Source organism: Saccostrea cucullata, unplaced genomic scaffold (assembly GCF_032062105.1).
Source record: "Saccostrea cucullata isolate Sc308-1 unplaced genomic scaffold, CSIRO_AGI_Scuc_v1 ctg515, whole genome shotgun sequence".
In the NCBI taxonomy this organism is placed as follows: domain Eukaryota; kingdom Metazoa; phylum Mollusca; class Bivalvia; order Ostreida; family Ostreidae; genus Saccostrea; species Saccostrea cuccullata.
The window spans coordinates 298,287-321,055 of NW_026929059.1; the positions used below are offsets into that span (position 1 = coordinate 298,287).

A 22,769-nucleotide genomic window follows, 5' to 3' on the forward strand; every position below is an offset into this window, starting at 1 on the left:
GTCACAAAAGCTGAAAGATTTTACTGAGTTTTATATTTTTGTCCATGTCAATTAATTTTTATAGCAAGAACAGTTCATTTGTCAGAAATGGTCAAATCTCAGCAACAGAATGGGTGGATAAGAATATCCTTTCCAAAAATAAGCATGGCAACCATTAAAACACAAATCTTCTGTCTCGGGAGAGAAGTTTATTCAAGGTGGATAGCGATTGGGTGCCTCCTTTTTATCTTATCTAATATGTTTAAAATCTAAAGTAAACAATATCTTGGGTATTTAATAATTATATTATTGTTCAAATATTCAACTTTTTTTCAAACTGTAATTTGGAGATCTTTGATAGCCAACTGCTTAATTAACAAGAGGCCCAAGGGCCTTGAATCGCTCTTCTGATAAATTATACAATCTATCCTAAGACCCAAGATGCATCAACTGACAAAGTTTGATGATTCTTAGCCAGTTAGGGCTGAAGATATTTAAATGTAACTATAAAATACTATAAGTAGGTCATGGTGACCTACTTTTTGATTGAAATTTTCTGAGGACACGAGATGCATTAATTGACAAAGATTGATGATTCTAAGCCAATAAGTACTTGAGATATTTAAAAGTGGGTCACAGTGACCTACCGTATATACTCACCTATAAGTCGGTCTGCCTATAAGTCGGTTGTATTTTTTGACGTTATTTTGGTGGGATTTGCTATTGACCCGCTTATAAATCCGTACAACTTTTTTGCCAAAATCTGGTGACAATTTCAAGTAAATCCATTAACATTTTAACCTGGTTTCAATTAATATTTTCCGAAATGACACTGATATTTAATCTTAAATTATCAAACATAAAGACAGTGTCACTTAATATTCAAATATGTATATACATGTACTTTATATATATAATCTAAGAATACATAAATTATCTTAAATATCCAGACAATTTTTTTGCTAATCGTCGGAAATGCAAATAAGATACTACCTTTTAACCCCCAGAAAAATACCAATTTCTTTATGACTCGCCTATAAGTCGGACATAAAGTTTTAGACCAATATTTAACTCCCAAAATACCGACTTATAGGTGAGTATATACGGTACTTATTGGTCAACATTCTCCGAAAACCCAAGGTGTATAAACTGACAAAGTTTGACAATTCTAAGCCAATAAGTACCCTAGAATACTTAAATATAGCCATAAATGTCACAAGTAGGTCACTGTGACCTATATTTTGATCATCATTCTCCAAGAACCCAAGATGCATCAAATAACAACCAATAAGTACCTGAAATACCTAAATTTAGCCATAAAATGACAAAAGTAGGTCACAGTGACCTACTTTTTGGTTGACATTCTCCGAAAACCCAAGATGCATCTACTGACAAAGTTTGATGATTCTAAGCCAATCAGTACCTGAGATATTCAAAAGTGGGTCACCGTGACCTACTTTTTGGTCAACATGCTCCGAAAATCTAAGATGCATCAAATGACAAAATTTGATGATTCTAAACCAATTAGTACCTGAGATACATAAAACTAGCCATAAAGTGTCAAAAATAGGTCACAGTGACCTACTTTTCGGTCGACATGCTCCGAAAACCCAAGATGCAACAAATGACAAAGTTTGATGATTCTAAGCCAATAAGTACCTGAAATACTAAAATATAGCCATAAAATGTCAAAAGTAGGTCACTGTGACCTACTTTTTGGTCATTAATCTCCAAAAACCCAAGATGCATCAACTGACAAATTTTAATGATTCTAAGCCAATTAGTACTCGAATCTTAAATCTAGCCATAAAATGTCACAGTGACCTACTTTTTGGTCGACATTTTCTGAAGACCAAAGATGCATCAACTGACAAAATTTGATGGTCATAGGTACAATAGTATTCAAAATATGCCTTTTAAAGAATTTAAAAACAAATGCCTGCAAAGTTCAAAAAGTAGGTCACAGTGACCTACTTTTTGATAAATATGTTTTAAGGCCTCTAGATGCATCAACTTACAAGATTTGGTGATTCTAAACCTCTCGGTGTCTGAAATAATGATATTAAATGTTTTAGAAAAGATTAGCCATAAAATTCAAAAAGTAGGTCAAGATGACCTACTTTTAAGTTGATGTTGTTTGTGGACCCAAGATGCACCAACTGACAAAGTTTTACGATCATAGGCCTTAAAGAGTCCAAAATATGCCTCTAAATCAATTTGAAAAAAAAGCCCGTAAAATATAAAAAGTAGGTCATCGTGACCTACTTTTGTATTAACATGATGTCAAGTCCTGAGATGCATCAACTTACAAGATTTGATGATCCTAGTCTTTATAGTAAGCAAAATATCAACGTTTTTAATAAGTGTAAATTTTGGTCAACTTTGAAGTGACCTTGAGACCACGCCCCAGGGTCATGCCTTGAACAATTTTTAATCTTCAACATATCTTGTATAACTTGTATGTAAGTTTAGTGAAAATTGACGAAATTTAATATAACAATTTTTAAATTCAATTTATTTATCAGATAAACACAAGAAATAAAATCATAAGTTGTTCACATTGTTTTTGTTTAAAAAAATAATCTGCTCCGTAATTGTAATGTAACTCTTTGCAGGGTTCGACACTAACGTTAGTCCGTTAGTCTCAGACTAACAAACTTTAAGTCGGACTGATAAAATCTGCACCTAGTCAGTCCGATCGGACTAATTAAAATAACTGCTTGTATGAAAAATTATCCATGTTTGATTTGCGACATTTTGCTGGAAAACCCCAAATGTATTTTTAGCTCTTTATGCATGGGGGGAGGTCAAAAGTCCTGATCAAAAAGACGCTTATTTGCATAGTTGAATGATTAAAATTATGGTGAGTGTTTCAGTGATCATGATTTATTAGTTTGACACATGCCGCAATGGAGAAACAGAAGATGTCAGACTTTTTTAAACTGGATACTGACAATGTTAAGAAGCGAAAGTTAGACGTTAGTATTGAGAAAAAAGATCGGGAGTATGAACGGACTCGCAAATCCCTTGATTTCCAGGAATCTTTGACATAGAATCACTGTAATAAAAACAATATACAACTTATATTTATATTTAAACATTTATTTCTCTATTTTTGGCAGACTAATAAAATTACCTGCGGACTAATAAAAGTTATAGGTCACTAGTCTGGCTGGACTAATGCATAAAAAAGTTAGTGTCGAACCCTGTCTTTGTCGCGTTTGACGAACAGGTATCAGTCGTCAGAGCTACGTACAGAATCAACTTGAACTTGATCAAGTTCTCCTAAAAGAGCGGATTTACGATTTTAGTACACTTGTTCGATCCGAGATTTATATAGTATTACGGGACGGTATTTTGTAGTTTGATGCAACGATGGACATCATTTTTTTTTTTAAAGCCCTTCCTTCAACCAGTTGTATTGGCATGTAATCAAACTCAACCATATCAACAATCGCACGTGTAATATCATCCGCTCTTTTCCCGAGAATTTACAGCTTCTCGGAGAATTGACAAAATTATCTAATTTATTTAAATATAATGGATCTTAAACGATGTTCAGTGAAAACAAATAATTAAAGCTAAGCAAAAAAATAAGGGAAGAAGGCAGCCGAAGGTGAGAAAAGCCACCAGGTACTTGGTCACGATAATTACTGTATAAACACTGCCACAGGAGATAACGGACATTAAGAATCATAGTAAACCCTAATTACTGTATGTACAAGTGCAATGAACATTTTACATTTTTAAACAGATTGTTTGATGCATTAATAAATATGATTAGAAATATTCAAAAATATACATCCGAGTAACCGAGTACCAGTTTTAGTATTCGATACTCGGACGTTCGATCGAGTACCCGGTTAACCGGGTACTCGTTGACACCCCTACTTTACATATAACCATGCTTTCCAGCATTAATCAATTAAATCAGTTTTTACCCTTATTTACTTCATCCTCTAAAACCATCTTTAGACTCATGGAGGGAGGTGTTCATCTTTACATCGCGGGTTCGAATCCACAGTGGGACATGTAAATGATTTCATTTTTTATTTGAGATACAAATAATATATACATTTTATACAAAATGTGTTCTTTTTCCATTGCTCTGATGAGTCTCATACAACTTAAAATGATTGCATGATGTTTTGAAATAATTTAACTCCCTTCCCCCAAAGTAAACGTTTATAACTTATCATGCTTTTAGGTTCTATAGATATTGAATGCATTAGTCAAGCAAGCTTTTTGAAAAGCTGTTACTTGTATTCTGATACATACTGATGAGAGCTTTTACACTATTAAAAATTTTCATGTTGCATAACAAGGAACGACTTGACTTTACCGGTCCCCAGAAAAATGCGCTAAAATGTAGTGTCACCAAAGGCGACTTCAGTATATATGAGATCGCGTTAGAGATTAAAAAAAATTAAATACAAGGTTTTTTGGCTTTTTAACCCTAAAATGGAAATCTATGGTTAAAAGTTTAGTTTAAAACTTCGTTTTTAAATGAAGTTTTTAACCTTGTTCTCTGTAAAAAAAAATTAATAAAAATTGTTTATTCATGGAAAAAAACCAACCAAGAATAATTCTGAATGAAGCGCGTGCGGCGCATGTCAGTATCATTTTGTTCGTCCAGGTAAACAAACCAACGAAATGCCATTGAAGCTGAAATATGATCTTCCCAAAATTACAGAAGCAACTGAATTTCTCAACTTATTTAAAAGAACGAGTCACTAACAATTATCTCTTGGATGGTATGCAAGGACTAAGACATTTAGACGAAATCTCCCAGACAGATGCAAGACTAACCCTAATCAGTCGAAAAATGTGCGAGGACTAATCCTAATCTCCTGGATGGGTGGCAGACTACTGTAAACCAACTTTTATTCGCGAGCGAGAAATTTTCGCGAAGTTCGCCAGAGCCTTGTCATCGCGAATATTTCTCGCCGCGAACCCGTCCATAAAGTGAATGTGTCAATTAACAACAGATCCAAAATGGCTTGATCAGGAAAATTAATTGTCGCGAACTAGTACACCCCTGGTTAATCGCAAAATAAAGTCGTCCCGAATAAAAGTTGGTTTTCAGTAACCCTAATCAGTCAAATACTAGTAAATTAAAAATTCATTGCATTGTAGTTATTTTAGCTACATAAGTGAGCATTTTAATATCAAAAAAATGCTTCTAGCTAAAATTAAAATACCTATTTTATTATATAATAATTGATCAAATTGCTAAATTTGCATCTCACTAAAATTTCCACTTATATGGTATAATCTTTAAAAATTTACCTTATTGTGGGAATAAGCTTTCAGTAGCCTCTGTCTTCCATCAACCAGAGAGGCAAGAACAAATTCCACTAAAATGGCTGGGAAATACAGCTGAAATGTCACAAATGCTACAATGTCTGAAATTCCCTGCAAAATAAAAAGCCCACAGGCCATATCAATCACCTGAGGACTTTGGCTAGAAAAAAAAAATTAATATTGATAAGTATTCCCTCAACCAGCAAGGATAGATGCATGATTTGTATGAACAAAATTTAATCAACACTTAATCAACACTGAAGATAAATACAGGTAACTCTCGATACCCTGAAGTCCACGGGACCGAGGGAAAACTTCGAGAGATCAAGAGCTCGAGTTTTCAAGAGTTCGGAATTTTCCGGGTTTGTTTGACAGGTTTTAAAATTAGTCTTACTTGATGTGATGATTTCTATGTTGTGCTAACATTTTAAACGTGGTTTTTATAAAACAACGATATATGTTTTCGTATTTTAGACGAATATTTATTCAACTTAGTAAATAAAAAAAAATATACATCGTCAGTTCATGTTTATTTATATATTCTTTAAAATACGGATATCATACTACGCATTCATTATATGAAAACGATATACTACAGCGAGGTGTGGTACATGTGTATCTTATAGCATTGTGACTTTTCCAAACATGCGCATTGAACGAAAATCTGTAAGTATTTGTCCAACAATAGTCGTCATATTGACATTGAGGCTGAATTTTTCATATTTTGTTAAACTTTGACACAGATTTGAAATAAAAATTAAATTTATTAACCTTGCGTTTCGTCTTGTAATCTACTTACAATTTATCAGTAACACTGCCTTTCTAAATTATCGTAATAAAGTCAATGATAATTATTTTAATAGCACATAGGCAACATAAGATTAATTATAATTCAATCATCACCTTGCAGTATAAGTGTCACTTGAATAAACATCCCGTTTCACCGAGACCCGCGTCTTCTGCCTGGGTCTATTAAATGTCCAGGTAAAGTTACTAATTATGTAACTTAATTTGTATACACATAGCCACTTCGAGGTATTGAGGTAAAATTTTAATAGAATATGCATAGCGGGACTGCATTTTGACTTCAAGGGATCAAGGGTTTCAAGAGATCAAGAGTTCGAGAAATCAAGAGTAAATTTGCTGAGTTATATAGGGGGAAAATTCGGGACCGGAGACTCACTTCGAGCGATCAAGAACTTCGAGAGATCGAAGTTCAAGCCATCAAGAGTTACCTGTACTACCATATGATTATATGGCTATTCATTGCTCTTACAGATATTTGTTTTCTTTCTTATTTATATTCCTTTGTCTCCTGCATTGGATAGTGGTAAGAGTGTCTGCTCTAGAGTTGTGGAGTAAGAAATTAATCCTTATCCTTAATTTGTATGTCACGGGGTCAAATCCCAAAGCGAGACTTAGAGACATGGTCCTTGGGAAGAGATTGTATAAACAGAGGTCAGGCTGTGTCACAGTATGCGCTAGCATGAAAAAGATCCCTCAGTGCTCAATGGCCCTAAGAGTCTAGCATAGCTAGAACAAAATTTGAAGCTCTCTACCGATAATTAGTGGTGTCTCCATTTAAGTGAAAAATTCTTGAGAGGGCCATTACACAACATACATACAATATGTTCCTTTGTAAAAATTTCACTTTATATAAAGGCCCTGCCCTACTCTAAAAGTCAAAATATTAACAAGCTTTATGGATCTACACTATTTGATGATGATTCGATCTATATCAATTTAACTAATCATATGCATGGCTTAGCTGCTCTTGAAAAGATTTTTAACAAGAGGCCCAAGACTACATCACTCACCTGAGCACATAGTAATGCTCCTTGGCATCGAAAAAGCAGGGGTGGGGGGTAAACCTTAAGGAGGCTGAGCTAGTTTATTTTCAATATGAACCGTGGCAAAATGCACAGTCATTCAAGTCATTGACACAAAGAAATGAACATTGTAAGTTTCTCGTTTCATCACTAAACTAAAATGTTAAATAAATGACAATGGAAAAGAAAAACAAGAGGCCCAGGGGCCACATCGCTCACCTGAACAATTGGCTAGGAAAGGCACATATCAGAAGCACATATCGGGTCAGAACTGAAAGTTTACTGGGGGAAGGGGGGGGGCTTGAATTTTAACCCCCCAGGAGGTCATGATTTGAACAAACTAGAATCTACACTACCTGAGGATGATTCCCTATAAACATCACTAAGCATGGCTTTGAAGTACTTGAAAAGAAGATTTTAAAAGGTTTCCATATATATTCCTATGTAAAATTTTAATCGGCCATTTGGCCCTACCCTACCCCCGGGGGTCATGATTTTAACAAACTTGAATCTACACTACATGGGGATGATTCCACAGGAGTTTCATCTTTCCTGTCTCAATGGTTCTTGAGAAGAAGATTTTTCCTATATATTCCTATGTAAAACTTTGATCGGCCATTTTAGCCCCACCCTACCCTCAGGGGTCATGATTTGAACAAAATTGAATCTACACTACCTGAGGATGATTCCACATGAGTTTCATCTTTCCTGGCCCCGTGGTTCTTGAGAAGCAGATTTTTAAAGATTTTTCCCATATATTCCTATGTAAAACTTTGATCGGCCTACCCTACCCCCAGGGGTCATGATTTGAACAAATTTGAATCTACACTACCTGGGAATGATTCCACAGGAGTTTCATATTTCCTGGCCCAGTGGTTCTTGAGAAGAAGATTTTTTAAAAATGCCATTACATGTAATTTTTCTCTAATTCATAATTATCTCCCCTTGGAAAAGAGCGTGGCCCTTCATTTGAACAAACTTGAATCCCCTTTACCCAAGGATACTTTGTAGCAAGTTTGGTTGAAATTGGCCCAGTGGTTCTTGAGAAAAAGATGAAAATGTGAAAAGTTTACGACAACAACGACGACTACAACAACTACAACGACGACGATGATGACGACGACAGACAATGGACAAATTTCGATCAGAAAAGCTCACTTGAGCCTTCAGCTCAGGTGAGCTAAAAAGAAAAGACCTGAGAACATCCTGTAAACAGGTAAAGTCTTATGCTCTATGCAGCTCTAATAGGAAGAGAAGTTAAAGTGCATTTGACCATGTTGACAATTTGATTGTTGATAGTGTTTGCATCAGGTGATTCTTTAACTATTCATTTTATGTATTTGTCCTTTATGAAAGTTATGAATGATATACTGACTAGGGACTTAAAACAATGATGAATAAACAGTACGAGGGTGTCAGGTTGTGATTTATATCCCAACATTGCAGAAAAAAGCAGTCATCAAAGAAATTTTTTTTAAAAATCCTTCGTTTTTTTAAATATTTGTATATAGTAATCAGTAAAATTTTCCTCTTTTTAATGAAATAGTCTGTGGATTGAATTATTGATTGACACCTTGTCAGATTTTTTTAGTCAAAACTGTAATAAATTTAATTAAGATTTTTTTCATAAACATTTAATCTAATTATCCCAAAAAGGATTTGAAAGTACACTTAAGATAAAATAGAAAGGAGGGGTGTTAACACTGAGAGTAATTTAGTATCAATACTTATTTTCAAAACTTCTTCCTTATTCACTAGCTACTATGATTATACGTATATATACCTTCCACTATTTGATATTTAAGTTTTTTTGACTGCTAAGCTTAATCAAATGCCCTGCTCAGAGGTACATTTTAGTTCTTTCAAAATAAAAAAATACATGAACTATTTAACATTTGTATAATGTCACTGAATAGATTTTAGATTGAATGCATGGTTTTCGAGATGACAAGGAAAAATGCTTTCAACTATTCAATTTACCTTCTGTGAATGAAGTTTGATTTTTGTTAACATCTCATTTTTTTAAATAATAAAACAGAGATCCGGATTGTGCATGCCATGAAAAGAACATTCTTTGTCAAGCATTTGCATTTATCTAATTCAATCTGTAGATTTTATAATAGTTCCATATTGATTCTTCAGTGATTATGTTGGAAATTTATTCATTTCATAGATTTTTCCCCTTCCTTAAATGTTAAAATGAACACATATGATTTCAGATTATAGGTCATTAAGGACATACCCTATGTACCTTACCTACTAATAATTTTTCAAGATATTCTAAATGTAAACTTAAAATACCATTACATGTTCTTAGACAAAAAATCAGCATGCCTTACCCAGGGTTTTGAAAAGATATCAAATTTTGAAAATTTTTGCATTATTCAAAGAAAAATGTACAAAAATTACAAAACATAAACTCCAGATTTTTTTTCTTCAAAAATAGTTTTAGAAGAGGTGCATTTACAAATCCATATATAGACATTAATAATATTGCACACAGGTCCTTCATTTAGTGGTACTCTTCAACTTCAAGAAAGAACCCAATAACGTTCAACTATGTTGCGTACGATCTTAATTGAAATAGAACCAAAAAAGTACTTCAGTGCTTCCTTAAAGATTTGTGCTATCCATCAAAGTAGAGATCATCCTATATCAGCTCAAGATATCGAATCGGAAGAGGGCAACCAAACATTACTTTAAAGATAGCCTTTCTACTTTTCAAATTAAAAAAATCATATACATGTAATAATAAAGACAGCCACTTCATGGATGCAATGCTTACAACATTTATCTCAAAGGATGGCATACATGTATAATGGCCAAGTCACCAGCTACAACTGAGTATAGACAATTTGCTACAAAGATGTCTAGAAATTAATACATGTTGGAATGACTAAATCAGCATGCGGTCAAATTCATAGGCTTCTAATTGGTTTTCTTACAACATGTACCGAAGTATGTACATATACATACTGCTAAAGGTGTAGGGAGTGTAATACATGTACATGAACAATTTCATCATATGATACCATAAATACTAGAGTTCTTCCATGGAATAAATTTTTATACAATCATGTAGCACAGAAGGAGTTTTATTTTGAATATTTATGGCCAATTTCTGCCTAAAACAATTTCATGAATAAAATTTAGTCTGACGATCGAGTACACCATGACAAAGTGATATCAATGTTGTCTTTCCAAATGTAGAAAAAGCCTGATTTTTATGTTCAAAATCCATAATAAAGCCCTTGTTGCCATGGAAATGGTGTTGGGGACATGCATATTTTTTTAGTTCAGTTTAATGAAAATGATCAAATTAATAACTTCATGGATTTTGGTGAAATCAGTAGATATGGATAATGTTTATTTTTTATATTTTTGTTGCTATGGCAATGGTTTTATTTTATCAAGAAAAATTGAAAAATCGTTTCTTTTTTTTTTTTTAACCCAATTTTCCCAAATTTTTGATAATGGAAAATAAAAAGTTTGAATAATATTAGGGCTGCCACGGTTCAGACATTTTTGATAAAATTTTGAGAATTTAAATAAAACATCTTTATATATATCAAAGGATAATAAGGATTAAGGACATTGTAGAAAGTACTATTTTGCTGACACAAATTTCTATCCATTTTATTCAACAGAACAAGTTGCTAAATGTAGCAAAAAATAACACAAAGTAATAAACTTCTCGTTTAAAATAAAATAAATATAGTTATTGACTAGAGTTATCACCAAATCACAAGTGTGGGAATACTTCACGTTTTTGAAAGAAGGGGACGTGGTTGACAAAACAATTACGGTATGCCATGTTTAAATGTCTTCGATGTAACCTGTATTTTTATTGGTTAAAGAACCCTTCATTGAAATAAACAACCAATCACAACGCGTGTTGCAAGCAAATTAGTATTATATAAAAGATAAAAAAAACCGAACCGAATTCCGGAAAACCTGACTCGAACCGAACCGAATGCCATTTCGGAGCGGTTAACCGAGTTTTCGGTTAACCGTGACAGCCCTAAATAATATAACCATGAATTATACTAATCCAGCTAGGCCATTCTAATAATTTTAGTATGATAACTTGTACAATAAATCAATTTTTCAAGGCCAAAGTTTTCTTTTTCTCTTGGTTTACAATTCCGCCTATTTTTCCCTATTTACAAAAATAAAAATAATGGGTCTGACTCTCAAAAATGGACTCTTAATCCGAAATTTTCTCGATCAAATGACTGTTTTTATAATTTACAACACATCTTAAACATATTTCAAATAACCTCCACAAATACAGATTGTCAAACCACATGGCGGGACAGTCCAAGGACCAACCTAGGGGGCAACTCACTTACAGAGTGTTTCTATACTAATTACCAATGCATCGAATACTCCGTCGGAACTCCTCTAGATTTTACACTTCCGGATATGAAAAAGTCCATCGTTACAAGTTATACACAACATGACGCAAAACAGCTGGACAGCTATCGATGTCATGCCAAAGATGTTGGAGAAGATTTTAGATCTTTTTATTGTCAAATAATTAATTCATGCTGTGAATACAGACATATTTTTACTGTTAAATTGTGAAGTTATTAACTTTCTAAGAAGTCACACATCGGATCCGATAAACATAAGTTAAGTTCAATCGGCATGCAGATGTGCGACGTCAAAACTTTTATTAGAAAAAGAATTTTATATTGAAAACAAAGTTTGAAGAGAAATTAACAAAATTATGACTATGCCAAAAGCCTGGAAATGTAATGAGAAGAGAAATTTTAGAAATTTAAGATTGTGCTACTGATGTAAGAAATGAAAAAAAACGTTTGATAAACAATTAATCTGACCATAAGAAACTTTAACATTTTAATAGTAGTAGTGAATTTTATTTAATGTCAATGTTGTTTTATTATATTTTCTAGATATTTATATACCTTGTAATTGGGAAAATAATATCTTTTAAGATTATTTTTCTCCTGTTTAATCATTCTAAATACAATGTTAATTTATACAGAAAAATTATTGAAATGTATGTAAGTTATAAACAATGAAATACTGTAGATCACTAAATTTTCGTGCCACCTTATTTTTGCGAGATAGTAACTGACTCCTGTTTAGCGAGACATAATTTTCACGAATTGTGGTTATCGCTCTATATAATCTTAAGGAATGCTATTATACGTGAGAATCAAATTTTCGCGAGCACAATGTCTCGCGTAATTACACGAAAATAAAGTTCTCATGAATAAAAAGTGTTTTACCGTAGTTTTATTACGATGAATGTGTGCCACGTACACGCTCCAAGAAGTCTCCCTAAATTTCAAAACTTCTTCCTAAAGAACTGTATGCGGTATATTGCATATATTTGCCCCCACTAAAGTCAAATTTTGAAAACTTCCTGAAATGTGCTGAATTCAATGAATTGTATGAAAAATATAAATTAACAGAAAATATTATAGTGTCAAAGCAGTGTATTCACAATTTTTGTTTTTATGACGTCACAAACTAGTCCGATTTTATATCCTTTTTCAGAAAGAGGACAAAATGGACAAAATTTCAACAATTTTAGCTTTAAAATTTATAGAGCGCAAGTTTGTTCAGGAACAATATTGACACATTTCATTGATATTATCATTCTACACATTATATCAAAATATTGATCCTGAACACACATGCGCTCGGTGACTTTTACTCAAAATATCGACGAAATATCATACATGCCAACTTTTGAAAATTCCCATGGGGGATTGACGAAATATCATACATGCCAACTTTTGAAAATTCCCATGGGGGAATTGCGCGTGACGACAATTTTCAAAGCTTTAAATTCGCGACATTTTGTCGTGAAAATAAATGATTATGAAATACTTTTTTTTTAAATTATAATATTGATAACACTTATTAATACAGCACACATAAAACAATACAAATTAAAGTTTTACTTTTCCAAATTTAAATATCTTTGCTTATAATAGATGTCACTCTGTTTTATTAATTTACAATTTGTTTCTGGTATGTACCCTTAAAATCAAGTGTCACTTTATTCCCTATAAGTGCATAATTAATTTTATCTCATACACAAAACAATTTGGAGAAATAGGCCTAAATAAATCATGAATTTTTTAACAAAAGCTCCACCCCCACCCATCCCAAAGAAAAATTAAAATTGTAAAAGACTACATCATGAACATGATGAGCTTTTGCAGTCTTGGCAGTGCCATATGGGTCCCTGGTATTTCCTTGATTATACAATGTACAATATGAGTATGATCTATGGGAGAAGGGGGGGGGGGGGGGTTCAGTGTACTTAACATGAGATTATTATTTAATCTAATTATTTTTAATATTTTTTAAAATTGACGAAGTATACAGTATTTTTATTATTAGCAGTTAAAATCAGCAGCTATATATATGCTTTGAAATTTTCTACTTTCGTTTTTAAAAAAAAAAAAAACGATCTTTTTGGATTCCAATTTTATTCTTTGATTATCATTTTTATTGACTTTAATTTTTGTTTTTAATATAATGACTAATAATTAAGCCATTAATCTATATGTTTCACTTTGCATACCCCTTCAAACTGAAAAGATTAATCCCCTAACTGCTCCAGGCTATAAGCTACCTGTACCTGGACAGCAGTGTGTGCATTGAAGCGAGAAGTGATTTCCTGTGGCTAATTAACTTTGCATACTAAATAAACAATGAGACTTATCTGTGTGCATTGAATAAACAACTCTGATATTCTTATCCAGATTGACAAAATTCGGCGGTAGGGAAACTTAAAATCTGATTTTTTTTCAAATCGGGAAATTGGGTCAATTTTTCTCTCCCGATCGGGAAGGCGGGATGAGAGGGCAAAATCGGGAGGATCCCGCCTAAATCGGGAAAGTTGGCATGTATGAAATATGTACATTTTTCTGTAAAATTCATAAAAAACTGAAATTTACGTCATGTTTGTGAAGTCATTACGTACATATGGTGTCATTACTTGTGAAAATATTCAGTGCTTTGAAGTCAGCATATACTCCCCTGTTTAATAACTTAATTAAATATATCTCCATCAAAGTTTGATTTGGGGGGCAAATATTGATTATTACCGAATAAAGTTCTTTCTTTGAGGGAGAAATGTCTCCTTAAATTTTGGGTCTAGGTTGGTCCCTGGACATACGTATATTAAGGTTAAAGTTTGTTGTGAAAGCAATCCATCACTTTCGGAGTCTCCAAAAACATTTTCATAAGTGGAAAGGCTGACAAGAGAATAGCCGATTCACTTAATTTTACCCATATTTGTCCCAGTGCAATGTGTCTATCGGACTTGTAAGTCAGAAGAATGAAAACCATCGACAGTAACAGAGGCTGTCCCGATACTCCCATTTCTGTTCTTGAGTCATTTGACGTGTATTTCATTTTTGTTGACATAAAACCGAATGGTAAGAAAAAATAATAAAGTTGAATAAAAATCTTATGTGTTTATTATTTTTATTTGAATACATTTCAATGCTACTCGAGAAAAAAATATGTCAAGGTTCCAAATTATTTTCATTTTTATTTTATGACCGCCCAATGCATATTTTTGTCAAACTAAAACTGTCCAAATGGGACAAAATACCCCCCGCTGGGTTTTTCAGAAGTAAGATTTTCCATAAGAAAGATATGGACCGGACACTAATTATGAAATTTTTCTTCCAGTGACCTTGAACTTCCCCAAATGACCTTGGGTCAAGGTCATGACACACCCTTGGGTTATGGGCAATCTTTGTGTGAAATGAGAACCTACCAAGTTTATCCATTAGAAAGATATGGACCGGACACGAATTTTGAAATTTTTCTTCTATTGACCTTGAACTTCCCCAAATGACCTTGGGTCAAGGTTATGACACACCCTTGGGCTATGGGCAATCTTTGTGAAATGAGAACCTACCAAGTTTATCCATAAGAAAGATATGGACCGGACACGAATTATGAAATTTTTCTTCCAGTGACCTTGAACTTCCCCAAATGACCTTGGGTCAATGTCATGACACACCCTTGGGTTATGGGCAATCTTTGTGTGAAATGAGAACCTACCAAGTTTATCCATGAGAAAGATATGGACCGGACACCAATTATGAAATTTTTCTTCCAGTGACCTTGAACTTCCCCAAATGACCTTGGGTCAAGGTTATGACACACCCTTAGGTCATGGGCAATCTTTATTAGGAGTAGTAGATTCTAATGTCCCTCTGTAAGAAAGATATGGACGGGACATGTTTGCACAGACAGACGGACAGCTAGACGGACAGACGGACAGACGGACAAGGTGATTCCTATGTACCCCCCCAAACTTCATTTGCAGGGGGTATAGAAATCGTAAACCAAAACAAGAGGCCCATGGGCCACATCGCTCACCTGAGCAATTTACTAGGAAAAAGCACATATCAGAACTGAAAGCTTACTGAGGTTGGGTGGGAGGGGGGAGGGGGGCACTTGAATTTTAATCCCCCAGGGGGCCATGATTTGAACAAACTAGAATCTACACTACCTGAGGATGATTCCCTATAAATATCACTAAGCATGGCTTTGAAGTACTTGAAAAGAAGATTTTAAAAGGTTTCCCTATATATTCCTATGTAAAACTTTTATCAGTCATTTGACCGCAACCAACCCCCAGGGGTCATGATTTGAACAAACTTGAATCTACACTCCCTGAGGAGGATTCCACATAAGTTTCATCTTTCCTGGCCCAGTGGTTCTTGAGAAGAAGATTTTTAAAGATTTTTCCTTCATATTCCTATGTTAAACTTTGATCGGCCATTTTGTCCCCACCCTACCCCCGGGGGTCATGATTTGAAGAAACTTGAATCTACACTACATGAGGATGATTTCACATGAGTTTCATTTTTCCTGGCCCAGTGGTTCTTGAGAAGAAGATTTTTAAAGATTTTTCCAATTTATTCCTTTGTAAAACTTTGATAGGCCATTTTAGCCCCACCCTACCCCCGGGGGTCATGATATGAACAAACTTGTATCTACACTACATGAGGTATGATTCCATATGAGTTTTATCTTTCCTGGCCCAGTGGTTCTTGAGAAGAAGATCTTTAAAGATTTTTCCTAAATATTCTTATGTAAAACTTTGATCGGCCATTTTGGCCCCACCCTGCCCCCTGGAGGTCACGATATGAACAAACTTGAATCTACACTACCTGAGGATGATTCCACATGAGTTTCATCTTTCCTGGCCCTGTGATTCTTGAGAAGAAGATTTTCAAAGATTTTTCCTATATATTCCTACGTTTTAACTTTGATCGGCCATTCTGGCCCCACCCTGCCCCCGGGGGTCATGATTTGAACCAACTTGAATCTATTCCCCATTTTCAAAAGGTGAGTTATTTCCCCTGAAGGGAACTCTTTTACTGTGTTTAATACGCATGCGCTATAAATAAAGTCACTTCCATTAATTTTGATGTAAACATGTTCATGGTGTATGCCTCTGTCATATAGAAAAATGTTATTGTGTTTGTGAATAAAAAGAAATCTTAACTGATTCGTATTTTTTTTAAATTGCCCACTCATAGTCTCTTTCTGGATTTGTATTAATCTGTGTAGTACTATAATAAGGTGCTGTGTGACCCTGCCCCCCCCCCCTTACAAAAAAAGAAACAAATTACTATTAAAATGCTGATACATATTCGAATAGGCCTATTAAAAAAAACACAAACAAAAAAGCTAATTTTCGGTAGTGGATGTTCTGCAGACGGATCATCATTATTTACAAAATGTGCGGAACAAATTTTTAGTTATAAAGTTTTTACAAATTGTTAATCTAACACACTGCAGCCATATTTTCATTGTATCTCAGGAATTTTTTCAGACTGATGACATGTCCATCTACAGTTTTACCTCTGAAATTGCTGCATATACAGCAGTAGTTCGTCTTCCAGGCTACCGATATCCAAACTGCGTTATTTGCTCGATTGTATGTCATAACACAGAACTTTTACTTACAAGAACACATTTGGTGACGATTAAAGGCCTATTTCATTTGAATTAACCGTGTTTCTAGAATTTTCTATTTGTAAAATAATTGATTCACTATTTAGTATTAAAACTTTGAATAGAATTCTAAATGAATAATTTAATCTCATGTGCTCATGTAACATGTGTAACGAAGAAAGACTAATTAAAATAACATCGACCTGAATTCGTGTTACATATGTCGTATAAAGTCTGAGCTGAATTTAATCAAAGTTTTTTGTAGGATCTAAGCATATATACATGTATATTGTGTTTAATTTACACATTTTGTTTTTCAGTATATAGAGAGTACGAAATTTTGATTATATTATGTGGTGTGTTCGTTAATTAACTGAAAACAATCTTTTCTCAAGTGTTATTTATTTTTTTAACATCCTTTCATGTGTATAAATAACATGTATTTATTTTTATAAGTTATTCTTTTTTTGCAAAGTGTGTAAATAAACAATCCAGAGAGAGAGAGAGAGAGAGAGAGAGAGAGAAATTTGTATCTTAACCTTGGGGATGTTTCTATTTTATAAAGATATATCGACCTGGCCTTTCTGAGAAGATTTTTAAATATAATTTCTATTTCCCTACGTAAAACTTTAATCTTTTGTTTTGACCCCTTCTTATCATGATTTGAGACAAACTTGAATCTAAAGTATGTCAATATATGAAGATTTTATATTACTGTAAACCGACTTTTATTCGCATGCAAGAAATATTTGTGAGTTCCATGACCTACTTTTGTTCGCGAATATTAATCGCCATGAACCAATAATATTGTTAAGTATTTGTAGAGAATTTTTCCTTGGTCACGAAATATTAATTGTTGCGGATTGATTTCAAATGGTCGAAACATGAATAAAAGATTACACGAATAATAGTTTGTTTACAGTATGCCATGAAATTGACTTTAACTTGAAACTCTATTAGAAAAAAGCAAGGCATTTCCTGTGCTTAGACACAGATTTTATTTTAATATTTTCTCAAATTTTCTGTATAATTTCATGACTTATATGTTGCTATAGCATTTCATACGAAAAATCTTATTTCTTGTGGAAGTTATTGAAAAATTCCAATTTCAAGACGCATTTGATTGACACATCCTTACAATTTCACAAATTTTAACTTTATCATTAATACTTAAGAAAGAAGCTATCTGGTTGTGTAAAAATGAAAAAAATGAAGAGGCCCATGGGCCACATTGCTCACCTGAGCACATGGGCTAGTCAAAAAACACAAATCAACTAAGTACTGTATACAGGGTTATTTTCGCCCCGTCTTATTTTCGCCCTTTCACACTTGCAAACAACTTTGCCCCGTTTTAAATTAAATATTACAAGTTTTGTTCAACACACAAAATATAATGTATTTTAACCATGATTTAAGTTCACATTTAGTAAATTCGCCCAAATGAGAGTACTTTAACTACTTAAATTATTAATCAACGGGCTCCCCACAAATTTCCCTGTATACAGTAAAAAATTTGCTTTGTTGGGAGAAAAGGAGGTGATTTTTCTATTACTTGAGAATGTCACTATATCAATAAAGCATACAATCATGTATAATTTTGCTATACTTGAAAAGAAGATTTTTTTAACATATTACTCGATCTCCCATTGTGACCCCTCGCTAACCAACCAACCAATCCCCAGGACATTATCTGAATAAATTCAAATCTTCACTACTTGCAGATGCTTATATGTCAATTTAACTAAACAAATCTTTTCTGTTCGGGAGAAGATTTTTTCCTATATATTTTTATGCAAAACTTTTATCCCTAATCCCTGGGGTCATGATTTGAACAAACTTGAATGTAAACTACTGTAGATCACTAAATTTTTGCGACACCTTATTTTCGCGAGATTGTTATTGACTCTTTGTAAGCCAGACTTGTCGAAATCCGTCGGTCCTGTCAGCAAGGCCGGTAAAAAATTGTCTGGACCGATAAAACTTTAATCTTTTGTCGACCCCTTCTTATGATGATTTGAAAAAAATTGGGCTCGATGTCAATATTTTAAGATTTTATATTCGTAAACCGACTTTTATCGCGCAAGAAATATTTGTGAAGGTCACACAAACAACAAAAATGGCCACATGGGCAATAATTTGTTAAGTAGGGAGCTCTCCCTGGGAAGAAGAGAAAGGTGGAACCATTTAACAGCTAAAAAAAATTATGAAGACACAGAGGTGTTTGTTTACAGAGACGTGGAAAACGGATCTTTATGGTTGAATTATACGAAAAAAGGGGATGACTTGTTCATGGTGCATCGAAGTGGGTGTAAACATTGTAAATTTTCTGGAAACAAACATTCCTTCATTACGGGCTCCAAAAATTACCGTTCTTCAAGTTATTGAAAATTCACAATTTCAAGACGCGTTTGATGAACTCACTTAAATGCACAAAGGTAACTTTAATTAATACTTAAGAAAGAAGCTATCTGGTTGTGTAAAAAGAAAAAAAGAAGAATGCTAGTGTTGCACACAGAGAAAAAGAATCGAGAACATGTTTAGGAATATTCATGCGTCTGGTGAAAAATCACCGCCCTTTCACACTATGCAATTTTAAACTGGTTGCCCCGATTTAGATAAGGCCAAAGGTTTTGTGTTGGAGAAATTATACAATAATCATCAAGCTGCTGCATCATTTATAGAATATATTTCAGATGTAGGGAAAAATAAAACTCGAAAATTTCCCTGTATACAGTATTTAAAAACTTACTTGTTGGGAGAAAAGGAGGTGATTTTTCTATTACTTGAGAATGTCACTATATCAATAAAGCATACAATCATGTATAATTTTGCTATACTTGAAAAGAAGATTTTTTCAAACCCAATTCTTTTGCATTGGTGAGCCAGAACCAACCACAATCCCCAGACATTTGTATAAATTTGTTATGGAGAAAATTGAACAAAATGCTTATATGTCAATAACTAAAAAATTTTCTGTTCGGGTGTGAAGATTTTTCTATATATTTTTATGCAAAAAATGGACCTACGTCATATTAAAGAAACAAACTTGAATGACTGCTGATCACTAAATTTTTGGCCCACGAGATTGAATTGACTCTTTGTAAGACACTTTCGAAATCCATCTTCCTGTGAAAGGCCGGTACTTTATTACTAGGTTTGTTTTACTTCTACAAAAACAGTCCAAAGCAAAAAAAATTTGAGAAAGTGTATGGAAGTAAGATTGAGATCGGGATGCGCGGGTGAAGGTCAAGGGACAACAAAAAAAGGGCGAGAGTTTGTAAAGGGAGCTCTCTGAGAAGAAGAGAAAGTGGAACCATAACATCTAAAAAAAATTATGAAGACACTAGAGGTGTTCGTGAATTTCAAGAGACGTGGAAACCGGAAGTATATGTAATTATAATGTCATTGCACGTTTTCATGGTGCATTTTGGGTGTAAACATTGATATCAACACCAATGATTCCTTCATTTCCAAAAATAAACGAATTCTTCAAGATTCAATATTGATTTGTCATCAATTCACTTAAATGCAATTAAAGATTTAATTCACGTGGCAGAGAAGAATGCTACAAGTGTTGCACACAAAATTTTTCTAATGAACGAGGCACAGAGAAAAAGAATCGAGAACATGTGTTAGGAATATTCATGCGTTGGGATTATCACCGCCCACTATCAGATTATATAATGGTTGCATGATCTGATAAGGCCATAGGCTTGATGGGAACTTATAATCATCAAGCTGCTGCATCATTTATAAATATATTTCAGAAAAAAGAAAAACTCGTTAGTTTCTTCAAAAAAAGTTGTGAATTTGTTAGCTTAACAATTGGACGTGAATAATAGCCAATTAATTATAACAACACAATATTCACAGTGTAGTGTCACATGTAAACACCCAATTCACCTGCATTGGTCAGCCACATGGCTCAGAGCATTTGTATAAATTTGTTATGGAGAAAATAGAACAAAATGGGTTGTTGCCTCACACGCCAAAAAACGTCGAGAGATAGAGAGTAAAATTCAATGAAATATGTGTAACGGGAAAAAAATGGTTTTGACGTTCGAAAGAAGAGAACTGAGAGAGCTGTTCAAGTTTGGAGAGATGAATTAGCTTTAAACTTTCAAAGCTGATAAGTTATATTGTGAAATTGACAACTTTATTACTAGGTTTGTTTTACTTCTACAAAAACAGTCCAAAGCAAAGGAAAAATTTGAGAAAGTGTATGGAAGTAAGTACTCAAAAATATTTGTATTGTTCCTTAATTTCCGATATGAATTTCAATATGATCATGAAAATTATCAAATTAATGAATTACATTTTAAATGATAACTTTAATTATAAAAAGGTTTATTATTTCAGGACATAAATATCAGTGGTACACTGCCTCATAGAGTAAGTGGAAGTAGGTGGATGCCTCATATGAAGAAGGCGCTTCAGACATTCTTCAAGACATATCCTGCTTTTATAAGTCATCTACATAATGAATCTCACTCAAACCCAAAGGCAGAAGGGCTGGCCAAGATGCTGGAAGATTGCACCCTCATGACCTATGCTGCTTTTCTCCAGGTTATCATTTTATAAATTATTTCAGTGGAGTCAATATTATTTTTTAATCCTCAAAGGCAAACTTTTAATTAAGAGTGAAGTTCAAAAATTCATTACATGAAATTATTTTTTGCAGGAAATACTTAGTTCTTTGGTACAGCAGTCTCTAACCTTACAGCAGTTCAACATTACATTGGCTGATGCTAAAGTAACAATATCTTCAACGATGGAAATACTGCAACAGTTCAGCACAAGGTTCCATACCTTTCAATTAACATTTTATTTTGAGTTTTTACTTTTATAACTTGTTTTTCTTCTTTAGTCTCACACATCTTGAATTTTGTAATTGATATATATTTAAAATGTTTCTAGTTCATGTATATTGATGCATGATATTGAAACCAGAAAAGAAATATCAGGATATCCTTTGAAAAGACAAGGTCCACCAACTGACATGGAGAAGAAAGTCAGTGTCATTAAGTCTTCTTTAATCAAACATACGGAGGCAAGATACAGGGACCTAGGAAATGATGTTAAAGAATCAACTATTATTGCAAATGTAAAAAGCTGGCCATGAGAAAATGTTGCTGGTATGTAATTTTTTCATACAAAAAAATTAAACAGTTATTTGTTTTAATTAAAATACGATTTGATTACTTTCTTTGTTGTTGATTATCTTTGTTGTTATTCTGTTTTTACTGTTATTTAGTCCTTTCTTTATTACAGTTATTTTCTTCCTGCAGAAAAATTGGTAAATATAAATGTAGTGTGTATTTTGTATCATATTCCAACTATAGCCTGTATTTCTTCTATCCTTTGTAGTCTTTCTAGTATATACTTCAGTTCATATCCTAACTATTAATAACCAACCCTTGTTTATGACATTCTCATGTGCTTAGGCTTGGTGTGAGACTTGTTTATACGAATTTAAGCTAAAATATCTTATTTTTACATAAATGCTTTCTTTTTAAAGCAAAATACAAACAGTATTACTTTTTTTCTTCTCCAGATTTTGGTGCTAAAGAGGTCCAGTGTATTGCAGAGAAATTCAGGACAACATTGGAAAATCAAGGCACAGATCTTACAGATTTGTTGGGAGAATGGCAGATGTTAAAATGTCTTTCTTACAAAAGGTATATC

At 33.4% G+C, this 22,769-nt stretch overlaps 2 protein-coding genes across 4 annotated transcripts in view; one reads left to right on the plus strand and one right to left on the minus strand.

Annotated features, from left to right (window-relative positions):
* Window positions 1-22,769, minus strand: part of LOC134279700 (multidrug resistance-associated protein 1-like) — a 333,553-nt gene that overhangs the window by 283,377 nt on the left and 27,407 nt on the right. For all 3 annotated transcript variants that reach the window (XM_062762127.1, XM_062762126.1, XM_062762125.1), the window contains exon 5: window positions 5,269-5,394. In XM_062762127.1, the coding sequence (XP_062618111.1) occupies window positions 5,269-5,394 (126 nt within the window). The remainder of the gene's footprint in view (window positions 1-5,268; window positions 5,395-22,769) is intronic.
* LOC134279702 (uncharacterized) lies at window positions 21,459-22,374 on the plus strand. Its single transcript, XM_062762129.1, has 3 exons — window positions 21,459-21,650; window positions 21,766-21,884; window positions 22,002-22,374. The coding sequence occupies exons 1-3, from the start codon at window positions 21,495-21,497 to the stop codon at window positions 22,204-22,206; spliced, it is 480 nt and encodes a 159-aa protein (XP_062618113.1). The 5' UTR covers window positions 21,459-21,494; the 3' UTR covers window positions 22,207-22,374.

What these genes read in the sequence shown, in the direction of transcription:
- LOC134279702 (XM_062762129.1), top strand. Translation starts at nt 21,495, where the DNA reads ATGCCTCATATGAAGAAGGCGCTTCAGACATTCTTCAAGACATATCCT. An exon ending in CCTATGCTGCTTTTCTCCAG is followed by an intron (nt 21,651 to 21,765) that starts GTTATCATTTTA and finishes TATTTTTTGCAG; the next exon opens with GAAATACTTAGTTCTTTGGT. An exon ending in CTGCAACAGTTCAGCACAAG is followed by an intron (nt 21,885 to 22,001) that starts GTTCCATACCTT and finishes AAATGTTTCTAG; the next exon opens with TTCATGTATATTGATGCATG.